General features: G+C 36.5%; 1 protein-coding gene and 1 long non-coding RNA gene across 2 annotated transcripts in view; one reads left to right on the top strand and one right to left on the bottom strand.

The window, feature by feature from the left end:
- Positions 1-8,214, top strand: part of gnai1 (guanine nucleotide binding protein (G protein), alpha inhibiting activity polypeptide 1) — a 33,854-nt gene extending 25,640 nt beyond the window's left edge. The window contains exons 5-9 of the mRNA XM_067428585.1: positions 1,385-1,513; positions 2,572-2,701; positions 3,267-3,420; positions 5,826-6,033; positions 7,620-8,214. Coding sequence (XP_067284686.1) covers positions 1,385-1,513; positions 2,572-2,701; positions 3,267-3,420; positions 5,826-6,016 — 604 coding nt within the window. The 3' untranslated portion in view covers positions 6,017-6,033; positions 7,620-8,214. The remainder of the gene's footprint in view (positions 1-1,384; positions 1,514-2,571; positions 2,702-3,266; positions 3,421-5,825; positions 6,034-7,619) is intronic.
- LOC137049860 (uncharacterized) overlaps positions 1-13,505 on the bottom strand; it is a 52,679-nt gene that overhangs the window by 29,782 nt on the left and 9,392 nt on the right. Inside the window, exon 2 of the long non-coding RNA XR_010899740.1 lies at positions 11,824-11,949. This is a non-coding gene — a long non-coding RNA (uncharacterized lncRNA). The remainder of the gene's footprint in view (positions 1-11,823; positions 11,950-13,505) is intronic.

Here is a 13,505-nt window from a genome sequence, read left to right as displayed (position 1 = left end):
AGATAAAGTAGATAACGATAGCAATTACAGATAACAATTATGCAGTGTACTCAGAAATTCCAATTTCTCTTAATCAAATAGTAATCACTGTACAAATAGTAGTCACTGCTGTTCTCCTACAAATGAGTGTGTCTTTAGTTGTTCTAAAACCCAGTGAACCTTACTGTCTGCTATCTACATAGGCAGCTGCCTTCTAAGAAAGCATTAGAAACTAATTGAACATTATGAGCGTCTGATTTGAAATGCTGCACATTGCCTGGTGGTACCGATACTGATATTTTATTATTGCTTTATTTGTTTTTCTATAAATCCATTTTCCGTAGGGTTGCAGGGAAACTAGAACCCCAGTGTCTCAGGCCAAGGAGTTTTATTCGTCGTTTCTATTTAATAGTTTTAATACACATTTAATGTAACTAACTAAGCAATAGATTACATAAAATATAAATGAATATTTATTATTTTTGTATCACTCTCACTTGACGAATCAATGGAATTTACATAAAATGTCAAATAGTTCAAGCAAAAAACAATTACAAAAATAAAAAATTGATAATAAATATATTATCATCACACCCCACTTTACGAACCAAAAGCTTTTATATAATTTTTTCGCATGAATTATTAATAACAAAATTAAGTATTATATAATTTATAACTGTTATATAATATTAAATTAGTTTATACATGGCACACAGAAATTTTGGTTCTAATATTACATTTGGAAAATAATTATAGGTTCATTATCAATAAAACCATGTTTTGTTCACTGTATGTTGCGATGCATTCTGGGTGTGGCCTTCTCTGTGGCGAATACATTAAAAAGTGTTTTATTATTGAGCCAAAAATAATATCTTATAAGGTTGACTACCTTTTTTGCCCACTATATCTTAAAATGCGGTCTAAGTGCGTAGCTGCACGCTAGGTTTCGGAACAAAGTTTCTGCGCAAGTGTGTGTGTGTGTGGTACAGGTGTCATTTGTATATGAGAGTGCATAATTTGGTTTGGTTCTTGTTTAAACTGCTACTAAGCATTACCAAATTGCAAGATAATACGTAGCCTGTGCCACACCATTTTAGCCAGGGCAATGAACATCATATGAAAGGGCAGTTGACAGACGCTACACAAAAAACAAACACGGAGTGTTGTGCAATTGTTTGAGCAGAACTGCGTTTGTGTATACAAATCTGTTTTTGCAAAAGGAGATTACTGCAGATTGAAACTTTAAATCCTCATCTCCACCTAGGTCAGTCTACCCCTGTTCCCCTGTCTTGTGAGGGACCTCTGGGTCAAGAGATTTACTGGAACCAAAAGGAACTGACTCAAAGCACTCACAGTATTTCATTTAATATGAATTAACCCTTCCCTCCTTGTTATATCTTCACAGCTACCTGAATGATTTGGACAGAATAGCACAGGCCACCTATATACCCACTCAACAGGATGTGCTAAGGACCCGAGTCAAAACCACAGGCATTGTGGAGACACACTTCACTTTCAAAGACCTGCACTTTAAGTGAGCACTTTAGGTTGTTTTATTACACAATTGCAAAGAACACACTCTTATTTCACCCCAAATATCACAAGAAAAGTGGTGCTAGAATAGGCTTAGTAAATGAATGCAAGAAAATCAAAATGTACCCTCTTTACTAATTCTCAGTACAATAATGTGAGAAAATAATGTCATGTACAGTATATACACAATATATTTATATAATTACAATTCAATTTAAAATGAGGAGAGCATTTATAGAATGTAACTGTACAGGTGCATCAATGGTAGTATTTGTTGTACGTTACATAATTTATGCTCATTTTAATAAAAATAATAAAATCATTTTTAAATCACTAGCATTACAGTAATGAGAATTTGGGTGAAGATGTGCTTACTTGTCATTGAAATTTTTTTAATTGTTCACAAATTAGGCAATCTATATTTATTTTGAGAGTAAACATAACGGATTTCTTAATGAAATTCACCTACAGTGATTCATTTCATCATTTGTCACATTATTTATTACACTTTTTTATGCATTTGCTTATCCATAGATTGAATTAGAAATTACTTCACAGTAGTTTTGGTGTAAGTAAACTGTGAATATTGGAAAAACCCATGCGGTGTGTGCCTGCAATCGTGGGCAAGAGTGATAGAAAAGAGAAGCAGAGAGAGAAAAATAGAGAAGTGTCAGACTTGAACTGGTTTGCACTCTGATTCAGACAGGAAGAGGAAGCACATAGCATCATTTTCTTTGCCCATATTAAGAATTAGACCTTTCAGAGTTATAATGACTAATGTCCAGCTCAATATTTGTGTTTGCTATAAGTTATGCTTATTAGAGCATAACAGCCTTAGCTTAGCTACGTGCTTTTTAATAAATTGTAATTCTGTGCATTTTACCTAAGGAATGCTAGTTTTGTGTCGCACAGATTTTCAATCTATGTAGCGAGTAACAATCACTTCTGTGGTTTCATTTCAGATAATATGCTCCCTTTACAGGCAGCCATGTCAGCAAAATAGTTCTCTCGTTTAAGAGTGATTTTTTTTTAACGATTTTAAAATGTTATGCCTTTCAGGATGTTTGATGTCGGGGGTCAAAGGTCAGAGAGAAAAAAATGGATCCACTGTTTTGAAGGCGTGACTGCCATCATCTTCTGCGTGGCACTGAGTGATTATGACCTGGTGCTGGCTGAAGACGAAGAGATGGTGCGAGAGTACTTCCTGTTATTTAAAAAAAATACAGAATTACAGTGGCTGCAAGGCAGTGCTATATTGAAATTCCAATTTTTGTTATTCAAACTGGAACCGTGAAATGTAAAAACTTCATTCAAACATTTTGTAGATTTTGTTGTTGTTGTAAATGTTAAACCTTGTAAGGAATTGAAGAAAAATATCTCAACCTGACAAGAAAACCAATTCCTGCATTTATTATATAATCCATGCCAAGAGGATATTGATTCAATCTAAGTCTACTTTATTAGGGGTTCGCAAACAGGTATTGACTGATTTAATGGTAAATGGCAGAGGGCTAAAGCCCATCTCCACCCTCAGTCTGTATTACATAAATCAAGCTTTTGAGCTGGGGTGAAAGGCAACTCGATACAAAGCTCGGTATGTAGTCATTAAATGATTGTTAAGTGGATGATGCATGTCACTAATGTAATATAGTGTTTAAAGATGCTTCCAAGCCAAGATGCTCAATCGACACCCATTTTCTATCTCTTTCAGTCCTTATTTCTTATGTTACATCTACCAATTTATCTTTCTTCAGAACCGAATGCATGAGAGCATGAAGCTATTTGACAGCATCTGCAACAACAAGTGGTTCACGGACACCTCTATCATCCTGTTCCTGAATAAGAAGGATTTGTTTGAGGAGAAGATCAAGAAGAGTCCGCTCACCATTTGCTACCCAGAATATGCAGGTCGGACCTCCATATGGGTTTACTCTCTGTTACATGACTGTATTTTTTCAGGGCTGTCAATTTTACGCATATATTTAAGTAATCAGTTATGAAAAAAGTAATGCAGATAAAATAATTTAATGCACCCGCCCTGACCCAGACCCAGAGTAGGTCACCTAACATTTCATACAGTTGATTGTGCTGAACATGAAACAGAGCAACAGCTCACTGCGTGATTGGAGCCTATAGTGTGCCGTTAGAATGACCCTAAGGAGACACACTGCAAGCGTGGTTTGAGCATGGCGTTTCTGTTGCGTGTCAGCCGTGAGGTGCCTACATGGCATTTTCTCTTTCTTTGCATACCAGTAGCGTGTCTGATGCGGCGCTGCTTCTGGTATTGATGTACAGGGAAGCACTATACTTCATGTTAAATATAAATATATTGCCTATTGATACAGCAAAGACAATGTCGGCAGTAGCCTATTGACCATACATATTTATGGTATTAACGGCAAAATAGGCTACAGAATATTTTGTTCTGTATTGACAGGTTTAATATTTCAAAATCTATGATTATATTGTTTTTATTATTACAATTAGGCCTATATCTGCATTTATGTTAACCTACAGACTTTCAAACATGAAAATGTAATTTATTAATATGTATTCGTGTCAAAATGACATAAGCATCTTTTTCTATTCTATTTTGCCTGGAAACGCTTCCAACACGCTTGCGTCGCGTGAAAAATAGGTGTCTCTTCTATGTGAAGCATGTGATGCAGGCAGTGTGCAAGCTCTAACCGGTTAACATAGGAGCCGAAATAAAAACGGACACGCCATGCAGCCGAGGCGTTCACGGCACACTTGCAGTGTGTCCCCGGCCTAAGGGTCATATTTACTAACAGCTTGCGCCAGCGCAAACCCTCTTTTGGCGTTAAAAAACAACTGTTTTTACTGGATTGACTAAAGACATGCAGTGATAAATTAGCGCTGAAAAGGCGATGACAGTTATTTTTGCGGCTGACCATATTGCATATGCATTTGTAGGAGTTTCTCTTTCAGACCAAAATTTATGGGAGGAGAGTATTTAAATGAATCACAGAAGGTGATTTACAAAGTTTTGCACTCGTAAATTTACTGGTGTTTGCGCCATTATTTACCGCTCAGCACGGCTTAACCCAGACGCTAACTGATAGATTGCGTTGGTCATTATGGAAATTATCCGGCTGCGTCTGTGTTCTTTAATTTGCGCATAGATCATGCGCATAACTTTACACTCCAATCACTGCTTTAATGGAATTGTGCTCTCATGCTAATTTGCCCTGTTTAGTAAATCTGGCCCTAAACTTCAAGATATCAGGGCAAAAATGCCCCTGTATGAGGAGTGCAATGCGATATTGATTTTATACAACAGTTCAATAAGTAAGTTAATATTATGTTATATTTTAGACACAATGTTGTTTCTTTTGCTCAATTTTGCCAATGAAAATAATACCTTTAATGCCAGAGCAGAACTGTTGTGCTTCTCCGAGCAACACACAGCGGTGCTTCATTTCTGAATGAATCCACAGTTTTAGCGAATCTAATGGATGAATGACTCAGTGACTTCCTCATTTCAACATTTATCACCACCTACTGGCAGTTTCTTATGTAGAGTATCACTTCATAATAAAATAAAAAAATTAATACAAAAAAACATATGTTGGGACATAGCTTGCCCAAAAATGTAAATACTGTTTATTTACATGTGGAACAAGAAGATTTTGAAGAATGTTGGTAATTAAATGTTGGTTTGGTCTATAAATATAGCCAAATAATTCAGATGCAGCTTCTGAAAAAAATAAAAAAATAAAATAAAAATACTATACTTGGGCCAATATATATATATATATAGGCCCAAGTATAGTTATTTACTTTTACAAACCTAAACCTAAAAAGAAATATAAAGCACTGCATTACACCCCCATCACAGAATAGGTATACAGAAAAATCATAAAATTGTGATTTCCAGTCACAATTACTGAAAAATGATGGACATTTCTACATTTCTAAATTAATAAACATGCATTTATTTCAGCTAGAAATTTTATTTTAAAAATGTATTTAAATATTTCCATCACTTATTTACAAACGACTACAGAACATATGGAAACCCTGTTGGAATGAATATACTTACTGTTTGAATATAATTTGCATAGATACCATAGAATTCTAATAATATTATGACCATTCAACAGTTACATACCAAATGTTGGTGTTGAATGTTACGGCAGTTGAAGACCAGAGCAAAACATTTTTATGACTAATCGCAGCCTGGAATAAAATGTATGTGGTCCCTTAGACCTATATATTACACTGTTTCTGACGTCACAGGAACATCATCCTGTGACATCACTTCCTCATACTGAAAATTGCCCATCTGACAGGGTCGAATACGTACGAAGAGGCCGCCGCCTACATTCAGTGTCAGTTTGAGGATCTGAACAAGCGGAAAGATACTAAGGAGATCTACACTCACTTCACCTGTGCCACCGACACCAAGAACGTGCAATTTGTGTTTGACGCAGTGACCGACGTCATCATCAAGAACAACCTGAAGGACTGTGGACTCTTCTAGAAGCTGGCTTGTATCTGGTGAGGTTCAGCTTCCTCAATGTCACGTGTGCCATCCTGGCTATGCAGTGTGTGTTTATGTGCAAAATAATCAATGTTCATATTGCGGATGAAATCACATACTGGCTCTGGAGCCGCCCTGGAATAAAACATAACAGGACTAATGTATGTTTAAAGGTGACGCCTGTATTTGTTTCAATGTTTGAGGGATAGTTTGCCCAAAAATAGAATTTCTGTCATAATTTATTCACCTTCATGTTATTCTAAACCTACATTACTATAAGTTGACATGAGTGCGATTAAGTGACGAACAAGAATTATACATTTTTGGTAAATCATTTCTTTATATTGTAAGTTTAGAGTTGGATTACCTCTTAAAGGGGCAACATCTTTTTAAACATACACTACTGCCCAAAAGATTTTATTCAGCAAGGATGCATTAATTTGATAATTAAATTTTATTTAATGGCCTGGCTCTAAGTCATCCTTCAAAAAATATTTTGTTTCTTGAAAATCTGAATATTTTTGCCATTCTGTTTAGCGCAATAAGTGCCGTAAAAATTCCACACTTCACCTTTAAATTGTGATTTTAAATGTGAAAATGTAAGGTGTGTGAACTAGTAAACCGTGTGGTCAATAGTTTACGGCCGTTTCACACCGCAAGCATGAGGGGCGCATATTTTTTCGGTGCCCATGTTAATCAATGAGTGCATTCACACCGGGAGCAGGAGCAGCACGTGAGCGCAGGAGCGTCGCATGAGCAGCAGTGAAGCGGGGGTTTCGGCGGCGAGCCTATTTTTGCTGCGCTGCTGACGCTCCTGACGCTCAATTAAAGTGAAAGCACGCTTTTAAATGGACAAAATGAATATGATTTCACACACAAAAATGCTTAAAATGCACACAAGAAGCACGTGTTGTGTATTGTATGTCAAAAAAGAAAACGAAGAATAAAAAATATCTGTAGAAGATTTACCCATTTAAACTTGTTTTAATTATTCAGTTTGGGTGAAAGTATATGGTTATGATTATAAAAAATAAAGTAAACGAGCCAGAAAATATGATAAACTTTCTTTTATATAGGCTCTAGCAGCTGCAGTCACGGTGTAAAGTGAAAGCACACTTTTGATGGACAAAATAAATATAATATCACACAAAAAGCACTTAAAATGCACACAAGAAGCATGTGTGGTGTGTTTTAACAATAACTGGAGTATGTCACTAAAGAAAACAGAATAAAAAATATCTGTAGAAGATTTAGCCTACCTTTAAACTTGTTTTAATGATTCAGTTTGGGTGAAAGTAGGATTATGATTATAAAAAGTAAAGTAAACTAGCCAGAAAATATAATAAACTTTCTTTTAGTTTAGTAGCCTATGTAATAGGGCTCTAGCATTGCGGGAGCCACTGCTGTGACGCTGTACAAACACTTCCAGTGTGAATACTCTCGCGCGTCTGCAGCTACAGTGACGGTGTAGTTACGCTGATGCGCTGCTCAGGCGCTGCTCAAGCTTGCGGTGTGAAACAGCCGTTACTCTTAATGCCTTGTTTGAATATGATAGAGATTTATTTAGCTCACATTTAAGTAACTCTTCTTTTTTTCTATCTAGGTGCATTTGAAGCCAGTTTTGATGTGCATATTGTTGGAGAAAGATTGCAAGACTATGTATGGAGGAAATTAGTCTTGGACCAGTGCTGTACATTACGCCACTTTTGTCAGCTTTATTTATGGTTTTTGTCTTTTGAAATTTAAAAAAGTAGCATTTAAAATGAATTGTGTCGAATGTTCGTACAGTCGTTGCTGTCACGGCCATGTTGTTTATTTTTTCCCCGACACAAGTTTGTTTCTTTTAAACAAGGGATTTCTTTTTATTTTGCATTCTTGCATCAGAGAAGTTTCCCTTTTCTTGTAAAATGTTACATTTTTTTTGCCTTTGCGGTTGTTGCTATGGGAAGAGGGGAAGATTGTGCTACTCGATCCAGTTTGTTGGTCCTCGTGCCTTCGCATGCGTTTCTGCAGTCTTTGTCCATTTGCTTGGGTTTGCCTGCTGAATATCTCTCCAACGTCGAAAAAATTCATACTGGATGTTACTAATTTGAGAGCACAAATCCTCATATGCATTGAATGTGAGCGTGTGTATGAGAGAGTGTGTGTGCGCGTGTGTATCTGTTTGTGTGTTTATGCGTATATTATATATATATATATATATATATATATATATATATATATATATATATATATATATATATATATATATAAAATATGCCGGTGTAGATAAAGCTAATGGTTAATACAGTGAGCGGTGGTCCAAACCTCTGGGTCTCCATGGCAACAAGAGTAGACCAAACAGCCACTTCAGATGGAGAAGAGTCCTGTTCAGCTGTCAGACGCGGAGACACACACAGGACTTAGAATCTGTCTCTCAAGCATCTGTCATCAGACACTGGCTGCCATTTTAATGGCTTATTGCTCGGAGAATGACGTGTTGCAGAACGCCATTGAGAGACAAAAGCGACTAAGAAGGGGTTCGAGATTTCACACAAAAAAAACAATATAAAAATGTCTGCAAACAGACATTTGAGGCAAGCGATACTGTTGATTGATTTTCAAGAAAACTGCCACCTCTGTCTGTGTGTTCTCCATATTGGGGGAACATTTGTACACTCATTTCCCTTATTTTGCTAATAAAAGGCATTTACTTCCTGAGTTATGTCTGTAGCCTTTGTCGCATTCTACTCATCCTTGTCTACTTACTCGCTTGAGAAGAAGCATGTCTCTTTTGTGGAGAAACAATCCCAATATTGCAATGAGCTCGATGAAAAACAAATCCAAAATGGCTGCCACAAAATAAAAAACTAATTTTTATTCTGTACTGAAAGTTATTGTTAACAATAGTTTTTATTTTATTTTATTTACACCCTTCACCAACAGAAAGCTGCTTGGTTTGAAAATGTTTTCTTTATGAGCTGCTTCACGCTTCTCTACATTAGTAACAACAGAAAATCTACCTTTTTTGTCCAAAACATTTTGACAGCACTTCTAGAAGGCAACTGCCAATGTATAGACTGGGTAAATCCTATAAAAAACTTGTACATTTTTCTGTCCTGCTTCCGTTACAAATCTGCGGGGACCCATCACAAACTGGCTTATCCACTTATCCGCGAGTTTAACACGATGACAGATAGAGAAGCGATGAACACATGAATTCCGATATCCTCAGATCAGATTCAGGCCTCACTCATATGTGTAATAAATCCGATATGAATCGGATGCGTGCATTTGCGTCTGCCATGTAAGCGGTCAAATCGGATATTCCCCAGTAAATGCGAGTCGTACGTCATTGAAAAAAGGACGGAGGTGAATGACGTCAACACAGGTGGAAACAAACTGCGATCCAGTATTCCCAAGTCCACGGTTTTCATGCGGAATTGGGCTACTTTAACACAGTTTTGAGTTGCAATTGGGCGGGTTTTGTTGTGAAAACCTGGCAACCCTGTCAAGGGCTCTCTTCTTTTTCTCCGCCTTAAGAGATAAATGTTTTGCCTACCTTTAAAGATGTGTGGAACAGTACAGATAGCAAAACTTTTTGCAATCATGTCCATTGCATATCGCGCTGTTTTACTTCCTTTCACCAGTTAAGAGCGTCTTGGGCTGTTTTGACGGAGTACAGTGTAAATGCAAATATCGGATACGGGTCGCTTTTGACAAAATTATATAAGCGGGCTGTCAAAAAAATCAGATATAGTCACCAAATCGGAATTGTGCATCAAGACCTGCAGTGTAAATGCAGCCAAAGTCATTGGAACTATACCCGTTGATCACGCCTCTTGAGCTGTAAAAAATACACAATATTCACCCACGACTAATGTTCAATCTTAAAAGCCAATGTGGGCAGTGAGGCAGCTCACTAGGTTTTGGAGCAGAGCTAATTCTGCTATTGTTTGTAAACTCTCTGGGATTTCTATATAATGGCCTTCATATCCTGCTTAACATACAAAAGTCATTGACAACACATTTTACTTTGCAAAAAGTGTATTTCCCTGTGAAATAGGGGAAATAATGTACAATGGTGCTTTTTTTATCAATCGGGATCTGACTGTATCATAAAAAAGTGGGTGTTCCAGACCAGAACGGAGCCAGACTTAAATGAGTTTGCTGATACAATTCCCAAATAGCTATGTTGGCTATTGGTTAACATTATGACTGGCTCTGACTGCCAAGAAAAAATGTAATGAAATCAGTGTGCTAATACAAGCTTCAGACAATTATAGCTCCCTGTTGCCTCAGATAAGGCTCATGGTGGTATTTTCCTAACCTGTTTATAGTAAAAGCATGCTATCACTTTTAGTTGCTGGATCCATAGCTGAGCAAATGGAAACACTGAAGATTACAAGCTACTCTAGGGAATCATCCAGAAAACCTGGCATGTATATAGGTCACAAGCCAGGGGGCCAGTAGAGGAACAGACAGAAAACTGCCTACATCTATAGTGTGTTCATAGTTTTGTGTCAGGTTGATGACTCAGTTGCAGTTTCCAGTTGAAGCTTAAGGGTATACTCACACTAGGCGCTCTGAACCGTGCCCGGGCACGTTTGACCCCCAAAGTCTGGTTCGGTTGACTAGTGTGAGCACTCCGTTACGTTCAGTTAGCCGGCCCTGGCACACTTGGAAGAGGGAAGAGGGACAATCGCGCTTGGGCATGGTAAAAGGCAACCGTGCCTCAGTTTGTTATAAATTATATATCTTAAAAACTTTTTTTTAAATCAGATACTGTTTGTGTCACTCAGGTTTTTTTTATTTTTTTTTATTGTACTATATGGTTTTTATTTTATTATTTTTAGGGAATTTCATGGTACTAAATTATATTCATGCAGTAGTTATTTATTTACTTTTAAATAAAATTTTCCAATTTAAACTGTCATAAATATTGAACCCTTTGGAGCACATGTTAGGCAGATTATTGCTAAAGTAAAAAAAATAAAAGTGAATTTGAATCCCCCCCGAGCACACACACACACACACACACACACACACACAATTATTATATAAAATATATATTTTCCAAAACACATTTTACTCTAAAACTGTGAGAAAATCAAAGCAATAAATCTAAACAAGCTGTATTCCAAATTTGAGGTTGAGATCTCAAAAATGTTAGCTTTTAGTAAGAATTTGTTTTGGCATAGTACCAAACATTTCCAATATGTGAAATTTGTCTCCCATTAATTTCAACAAAAAAATAAAAAATATTATCCAATTTGTTCTAATCATGTCAATGATTTTGTTGTTGCTGTTCACACAGCAAGTGCTGTGTCATAATTCTGATGAAAAAAACAAAAAAAACAAACACATTGCTTTTCTTCTCTCCTTCACAATAAAATCACTTTTCAGATGTTCATTTGTGTGATGGCGGAAAAATAATCCCTCCACTCGTATTGCAGAATTTCACAAACAACGATCAAATTCAGTTCTTAATAGACAAAATTAAGTTCCATTCTACATTTTTTCTTGTTTGAGAAAGCGTTTCACTCATAATTATATACACAAATAATTTCGCTTTTAAGAGACACCGAACTAAGAAGAGTGCACTGGCAAAACATATAGTATAATGCGAGAATATTTGCATAGTGTTCTATCATGATATTTTGTTCTATAGCTAATCCAAAGAGCTAAAGCTAAAATGTTAGCTTGATGTCGATGACTAACTGGCTTAATGATTAATTTGTCAATTTTTGCTTCACTCATATAATACAGTATGATGTGTAGTTATAAGCATTTGTTCAAATGTAAATAGTTTAGTTTTTTGTGCTCACGTGAAAATTTTCAGGCCTACATCACCTTCAAACCTCCACAGACGGCTAAATCGCATCGCTGATCCAACACTCCTTCAACTCCAAGTCAGGGATGACGTTCTGAGTATTTATGTGATGATTTGCTGCCTGTGGAGGAAGAACAAGACAAGAAAAGATGAATAGATAACGCTGTATTTTTAGATGTAAAAAGAGCAAGATAAATGAGTGATTATGTCATAAGGGGGTGTGGTGGGGAATGGCGATGTTGAAGCAGTTTGACACAGTAGCTGCATTGCTATCAAACTCTGGCACAAATGAGCGGAACGACTGATGTTTTGTAAAAGAGAACAAAGAATGCATTATTGTAGTGATTTTTCCATTTGTCTCTCTCTCTCTCTCTCTTTAAGAGAGAGAGAGTCTCTCTCTCTCTCTCTCTCTCTCTCTCTCTCTCTCTGTGTGTGTGTGTGTGTGTGTGAGAGTGTGTGTGTGTGTGTGTGTGTGTGTGTGTGTGTGTGTGTGGTGTATGTTTGCAGCCCAGTGATAAAAGTGCCTTATCAGTGTTGTTCCAGCACTGAACACAATGTCAGTGTCAGGCACCTTTTTTAGCACAAGATGAATTCCACTTGCCTTACCTTTGTCTCACAAACACACACAAACACAATTTAATGACCTTGTTGGACATCCTATTATCTTTTACTAAGCTTAATGTTTCAGACAACATGATTTCTTTTCAAATGGAATGGAAGAAAACAAGAAACAGAAAGCAGACTGCAGAATGTTAATGATGCTACTTTCCATACAGTGAAAGTGGACCGTTTTCCAATGCCATATATCCCTCAGACCCAGCAATAGGCCTAGTTTTTTTTTTCTTTTTCTCAGAGGACATTATAGTTCAACAAATGTCTTTGAGACCACATAATAAGCCATAGTCTGGATGTCTTGTAAAGGAGCACATTCATGGCTTTTCAGAGATAGAAAATGTGAAAGTTTCACGACTGACACTCACTGAATGACTAAATCCAGTATGTGAATAATATGATTATCATTTAAATCGGAACAATTTTCATATTGTTTGTCGTAAATTAACATCTCAAGACAACTTTAGTGGTGTTTTTAATAAGACTTTCTGTTATGAGAAGTGCATCATACGTTTCATACATGTCCACAGTAAAGGACACAGAACTTACCGCAGCCTTATCAGGCATTTTAGAGAGACATAAGTGAACACGGAAGAAATGAAATGAGATATTATTAAAATGTTTACTCTCATTGTTATAGCACTTCTTTTTTTCATTACATGTTGCCCAAAAAACACATTAATATCCAAATTAGAGACAATGAATAGATCAATTGTATGTTGGGAAAACCCATTTTTGTGAAAAAGTATGTCAAATCATTCTCTAATATCTTTCTTATCATATCCTTTGTGCATAGTTTGGTTAAGGTGGAAGTTTCCTGGAGCTGTGGAAGTCCTGAAAACCCTGATTTAGTGATAGAATAAATAGCCTGTGACCATCCTGAATATAAAAAATGTCATGTAAAAAAATGTTTTGTTTGTTGAGTCCTGGTGTCCCCTCTACATAGGACATATCATAAAATATTTGGTTTTATATATACATTTTTTCTCCCCGCCATTTTTTTTCTTACACTCCAAACAATGTAATGATGGATATTGGGAGGATAGAGGGATTTTCAGCAAATAA

Source organism: Pseudorasbora parva, chromosome 20 (assembly GCF_024679245.1).
Source record: "Pseudorasbora parva isolate DD20220531a chromosome 20, ASM2467924v1, whole genome shotgun sequence".
Classification (NCBI taxonomy): Eukaryota; Metazoa; Chordata; class Actinopteri; order Cypriniformes; family Gobionidae; genus Pseudorasbora; species Pseudorasbora parva.
The sequence above is the reverse complement of the archived record's forward strand: the minus strand, read 5'-3'. Positions and strand labels throughout refer to the sequence as shown.